The sequence below is a fragment of the Lolium rigidum genome, chromosome 2, assembly GCF_022539505.1.
Source record: "Lolium rigidum isolate FL_2022 chromosome 2, APGP_CSIRO_Lrig_0.1, whole genome shotgun sequence".
NCBI classification, from domain to species: Eukaryota; Viridiplantae; Streptophyta; class Magnoliopsida; order Poales; family Poaceae; genus Lolium; species Lolium rigidum.
In genome coordinates, this window is record NC_061509.1 from 13,668,553 (window position 1) to 13,674,679 (window position 6,127).

Sequence of the window (6,127 nt, forward strand, 5' to 3'; positions counted from 1 at the left end):
TTGTTTTGCAATTTTAAGATTTGGTAAATTCGTTTATTTGCTCTTTCATACTTGTCTAATTTGGAATATATGTATCACTTTGTGGGCGCTATTGAAGAATTTGCATCAAGTTTTTGACATGCTATGAAGAATTCGGTATCTTCTTTTATCACTAGAGCTGATTTAGATGCCTCATCGGATATCTTATCTCATCTGCTTTGATGCCTTGATGGTGATATTGAATAAAGTGAATACAAGGAAATGGTTTGTGGTAACATCCGGATGCCCATGGGTAGATAAATACCAGATATGTGAGAATATCCGCAACTTCTTTTGTAGAGGTAAAATACTACAAATATTTCTAATATGTCACCGTTTCCTTTTCACTAGCATAGGTTCACTCTGAAGGATATCCGCTACATAAGTTGTTTATCAATTCAATGATGTAATATATTCACTCTAAAGGACCCATGTTCAGTCAATTGTTTATATGTTGATGTAATTTGTGACAATTTGAAATTTTCCTTCAGCTATTTGATATCTAGCCTACCCAACTTACTTAGGAGTTAGGACAAAAGGCTTTGATATTGATAGTTTTAACTACTTGGAAAGGTTGCTCTCCATGTAGCTCAAAACATCAGGACATTATGCACATGCAATGCTTTTCGAAGTTATTTTCGGTAAATAAATATGTGGAACTGCCATCTGTTGCTAAGTTGTACCTATGAGCCGGCAACAAACACTTCACCGAGAGCACCCCCACCTCCATGGCCCTGCCGGCCGAAACCCTACCTAGCCCTACACTATGTAAAAGCCGGGATCCGCGGTTTCCCCAACCTTCCGCCACCAGATCGGCCACCGGAGGCGGAGGAAACCATGATTCACCGGCGAGTGAGGTGGGAAGAGGGGGTGGTTTCATAAATCGCATATCTCGCTACAGTGGGGAGATGAGCATCCAAAGTCGCTCCATGCCATGACACAATGCATGGATGCCTCGGTGACATGTCAGCTCTTGAACTATTTCGCGAAACAAAAATGAGGCACTTGCCAAATCGCCTAACAAAATAACATACCTAAAGCAGGTCACACGGGGAAATGAAAACAGATAGACAAAAGGTGGGTGCAGCAAACCGTGCAAGGTCTTTGTATAATACTACCTCTATCCATAAAAAGATGTCAAAATTTTATCTAAATTTAAATATATGTAGACATTTTTTAGTACAAGATACATCTAAATTTAGATGAATCTCCCGACAACCTTTTATAGACGGAGGTCGTATTATATTATACGTCACAGATTTCACCACCAGGTGAAATTCACTGTTTTTTTTTTGCGAATTGAGATTCACTTTTTTTTGTTGGGTTAAGCGTATATGTATGGTGGCACACACGCTATTTGCTTTTAGTCAACTGCACACGCTGGGAACTCGCGGCCAGCAGCAAGCGGCATATACGAAGCTACAGAGGAGAAAAGGCTCCACCATCTTCTGTTTCTACCCTGTCCCGTCCGGAACAACACGCCAAAGCAAGCCCACACACCACAAGAGCTCAAAGTATACTAGCCCTATCGATGGCGTTTCCGGCGGCGAGCGGAGCAGCCCCACCGGCGCCGCTGCCGGTGGTGGGGCATCAGTTCTGCGCGCCGTACGTGGTGCCGCTGACCGTGACCAAGAAGGCCCTCAGCATCTCCGACGGGGACTTCGCCATCACTGACGCCAACGGCGCCCTCGTGCTCAAAGTCAAGGGATCCATCTTCAGCATGCGCCACCGCCGCGTCCTCCTCGACGCCGCCGGCCAGCCCATCCTGTCCATGCAAGAGAAGGTACCAGTTTGTGTTATCTTCTTCCCCGCCCGCGATGCTCTAATTTCCGTAGAGTTACTGGAAGACCCAGATCAAACTCAGATGCTTTTCTGTTACCAAATCGCCTGTTTATTTGTTTGTGTGTATGCTGCTAACATGTGAATGCGTTCAAAAGACAGAGCACTGATTCTCAGATTTGTTCCTTCTTTCGGAGAAGAGGAAATTTCTTCGCACAATCATATTCAGTTTCAGTCTAACCTCCCATCTCTATACTGAGTCGTTAGCAAATTATGTAGTGTTGAAGTGGACCAGATTGGGATACAATAGGAGTAATTTTCTTTCTCTGCATCGTCTATGTCGCCACTTCAAATCAAATTAATGCAGTATGATAAGGACGGCTAAATAAGCAGCTGTGGACTCCAGGCAATGAAAGCGCGTTGCCTGCTTTTTTTAGAGCAAGCGTGGTCTGTTTGATTTGCCTGCTTTTATTTAGGGCAAGCGTGGCCTGCCTGCTTTTCTGCTTGGATACGGAAAAATTGAGCGCGGGAGGGCAGTATATATTTCTTCAGAAACTCTGAATTTAATTTCGTAGCAACTCATAGTCGCAGTCCCGTTGGAGTAGCGTGGTACTCCAGTTTTTCAACTCTATAAAGAAAACATTCAGTCTCTCTCCGCTACAGTGAATGGCAATACGTCATTAACTGGAGTGCTATTTTTATCACATGATCAGGTATTCAGTATGCACAACAGATGGGAAGTGTTCAGAGGGGACAGCTCAAGCGCAAGCGATCTGCTCTTTAGCGTGAAGAAATCTTCGTTGATCCAATTCAAGACAGAGATGGATGTCTTCTTGGCTGGCAACACCGCGCAGCAGGTGTGCGACTTCAAGATCAAGGGCAACTACTTCGACAGGTCCTGCGCCTTCTATCTTGGCGACTCCACCACAATGGTAGCCCAAGTAAGTGCCAGAATCTGTTCAAATTTCTTAATTACCATCATGTTTTGAAGCTTCGTGAAACATTTGGCTGATAAATTTAACCATCATGTGCCACTGCAGATGAACCGCAAGTTCACTATTTCGAATGTGCTGCTCGACAGGGACACATTTGTGGTTACCGTGTTTCCGCATGTCGACTACGTGTTCATCGCGACTCTTGTTGTGATCCTGGATGAGGTTCACAGGGAGAAATACGATGGATGAGCGAGATTGTACACTAAGCTTCCTCTGAGCTCTGGCAATGTCGTGTCCATCTAAAGTTGCTGCTGTATGTACCTGACCTGATCGAGGGTTGCATGTATTGTATTAGCCAGCTCGGTGAGCTGTCTGAACCATGCTGAATTGTGATGGTCTGCAATAATGGGAGATTTTTTTTTTTGAGAACCCGCAGGAGATCTGCGTGTCATTGTATTAAGCATCAGAAGCGGACCAAGATGTCCCATACAAGCGAAGAGAGTCCACCAAACGAACCGGCCTAACTAAGTAGGCGAGAACTAGTGAACATCTCTAAACCGCCTACCTCTACACTCACACCACACACGCCATTCCTCGAGGACTGATCCTAAGGTAACATTCACCGGCGACATCTTGCCATCAAAAACCCTAGCGTTGCGCTCGAGCCACAGCATGCGCAGAGTGAGCATGATCAGCGAGTTGGCCTTCTTCCTATCCGCCAGCGGGAACCGATGAGCCGCCCGAGTCCACCACTCGTTGATGTCGTCGTCCCCCCCCCCAGCCGAACCACCAGGCCGGCCCAAATCCCCTGAGCAAACCCACAATGGAGCGAGAGGTGATCAAGGGTTTCATCCGCGATGTTACACAGGGGGCACAGCGTGTGAGTGGGTAAGCCGCGGCGCAGCCTCCGATCATATATACTCTACTTGGCCTGCCTTGCTTTTAACCCGCCAATTCAGCAACGCTATAGCTCATAACCCCATTTGGTAACAGAATTGTCAATGTGTAACTAAGAAATGGGCACATAAATAGGCAGAATTGCCCTTCAGCTTAAAAGGAACACATACGCTGCTCCAGCCACACAACTATGATGTCCAAACTCATCAAGTATGTGTACACATTCGCTGTCCAAACTGACAGCAAATATGTGTCCATTTCAAACAGAAGAAATGCTATAATTCTGCTGCAGTGTGAACATTCGGATAAAAACACAAAGTGACAACAAATAATATACGGAGTAGTTTTTTTAAAACATTAGGCCGTAGCCCTGCATTAAATTAATAATGCCACAACGGCAAGTACATGGTGTTGAATGAACAGTTCAAAGCCACAAGCAAGCAAAGAATAAACAGAGAGTACAGCTTAGGCTTCAAGGCCATTGACCGCCGACATGAACCGAGGGTGGAGACTACGTTGTGAAGACAAGCACACCGCTGGAGAGAGATCCTGCTGACATAGGCATCCCCAATGGGCCTGCCGAAGATGGTACCCGGGGTTTACTGAAGGCCCACGACCCGAAGGATAAGAAGATTCGGAAGCCCAAGATACTATTAAGGAAAGCTAGAGTTGTATTAGGAAAGGATACTTGTAATCTTGCGGGACGGGTTAGAAACCCTCCCGGACTCTGTAAACTTGTGTATTACGAAACCCTCGGCTCCGCCTCCTATATAAGGGGGAGTCGAGGGACAAAGAAAGGATCGAATCTACTGTCAACACAACCCTAGTTTCATATTCGTTGAGTACTTTTCGGCTGAAACCTTCGAGATCTACTTGCCCTCTACATCCAACGAAACCCTAGTCTACAATCCGTAGGCATTGACAAGTTAATACCTTGTCAATTGGCGCCGTCTGTGGGATCTAGAGGCGACAAGGAGCTGATCTCGATGGCACATTCAACATCGTCGACTTCGTCGATAGCAAGCAACATCATGGACAGAGGTAAACAGATTGAAACTGGTCTCGTTGATTTTGTTCCTCACCCGCCCTCCCGTTTGGATGCATATGCGTATCTGGAGGAGCCCATGGAGATGACGTTTGGAGAGTTCCACTTCTGCGTCGAGAAGGAAGGATCATATCGTCTCGAAATACCGATCTCGTCGGGATTATCGGCGGTCGATCCCGATATTTCGGACTCGGCATCGTCAACAGAGTCAAGCGATGGAGAAATTTCGTCGCCACGCTTCATCAGCACCCGGGCAAGTGAAAAGCTCGCCAAGATCTTCAGCAACATATCCTTCGGGTCATCTGCGGACTCCGATATAAGCAATGACTCAAGTGGCGTCGACAGCTTCAACTTCATCGACAGATCCACATCTATGGGCAAGGTCTTCACCAATCTATATGATGGTGTCACCAAACCCGACAAAGTTCAGAATCCAAGATATCATCAAATCTATGCAATTGGAGAACCAAGTCGGTCAGAACCAGCGACGTCAGAGGCTTTCGACGATGCGGGAAATCCGTATGTCGATCCCGCAGATCTCACGTGAGGTTTGGGAACAAAATATATCGGACCAGGAACACGAGAGATGGTACGATTTCCGCAGGCAGTGTGGGATCGAGTCGCCAGAGCTATCGATGGTACAGAACCAATGACCATTACAGCGACACCTGAGGAGTTACAAGCGTATCAATATAGGCTCGCGCGTACCAGAAGAGAGCTCGAGAAGCAGAAAATCGAGTTAGACAGGAGGCAGGAAGCAGCTTCCGCGTCAAGCAGGCGAAGAGCTGAACTAAGCCAACACTCAAGAACTTCGGGAGATAGCCACAGAGAAGCTCGAAGGAGAGCAAGATCTCGACTGCAAAATATACCCGAAGGAGAAAGAGAGGCTCTAATCCAAAACCTCGACATGTCTTTTATGTCAATCGACACGAGGGGGAATATCATTCCAAAAACACCGGAAGCAGGGTACATGGCGACACAAGCTTTCATCCTAGCTTTTCAACCCTGGGATCTGCTCCTTGTTAATTAGCGAGATTTTGAGACTCCCTGTTTCTGATATACCGCTAGTGTGCAATATCTCAGTACTTGCCATCTTCCACAGTGATGCTTTCATCTTATGGCGTTCCTGCATCAGAGAGTTGTTTTCCTGGTGAACCTTGAAACGTCTTGTAAAACTTTATTGTGTATATTGGACCAACTAATCTATTAGTTAACGTACAATGATTGTTAGCATAATAGTGGCCGCAAGTAGCAAAATTTTCAACTAACAGAGTAGCGGCAAGCAGGTGTAGCAGCTGCGAACGGCGAGCGGTAGTCAGTGCCTCCTGACCTCTCTTGCTCTGTCCTCTTTCCTCTCTCTCCTGTCTTGCGGCGGGGAACAACGAGCAGGTGGCGGCAGGGAATGGGTGGACCCTCAGCTCCCCTCTCTCGCATGATTCCCTTATCTATGATC

General features: G+C 46.5%; 1 protein-coding gene across 2 annotated transcripts; it reads left to right on the forward strand.

Annotated features, from left to right (window-relative positions):
* Positions 1-1,494: 1,494 nt before the first annotated feature.
* Positions 1,495-3,014, forward strand: LOC124685983 (protein LURP-one-related 15-like). 2 transcript variants are annotated; one of them, XM_047219998.1, is made up of 3 exons: positions 1,495-1,801; positions 2,511-2,738; positions 2,879-2,968. In XM_047219998.1, exons 1-3 carry the CDS (start codon positions 1,550-1,552, stop codon positions 2,951-2,953), a joined length of 555 nt encoding a protein of 184 aa, XP_047075954.1. In that variant the 5' UTR covers positions 1,495-1,549; the 3' UTR covers positions 2,954-2,968. The 2 variants fall into 2 exon arrangements, with proteins under 2 accessions (XP_047075954.1, XP_047075953.1); XM_047219997.1 differs by having other exon boundaries at positions 1,497-1,801; positions 2,838-3,014.
* Positions 3,015-6,127: the final 3,113 nt, after the last annotated feature.

Bases quoted from the DNA above. Each gene is read 5' to 3' on its own strand.
- LOC124685983 (XM_047219997.1), top strand. From the start codon at position 1,550: ATGGCGTTTCCGGCGGCGAGCGGAGCAGCCCCACCGGCGCCGCTGCCG. The intron at 1,802-2,510 runs GTACCAGTTTGT...TCACATGATCAG, and splicing joins TCCTGTCCATGCAAGAGAAG to GTATTCAGTATGCACAACAG. The intron at 2,739-2,837 runs GTAAGTGCCAGA...GTGCCACTGCAG, and splicing joins CCACCACAATGGTAGCCCAA to ATGAACCGCAAGTTCACTAT.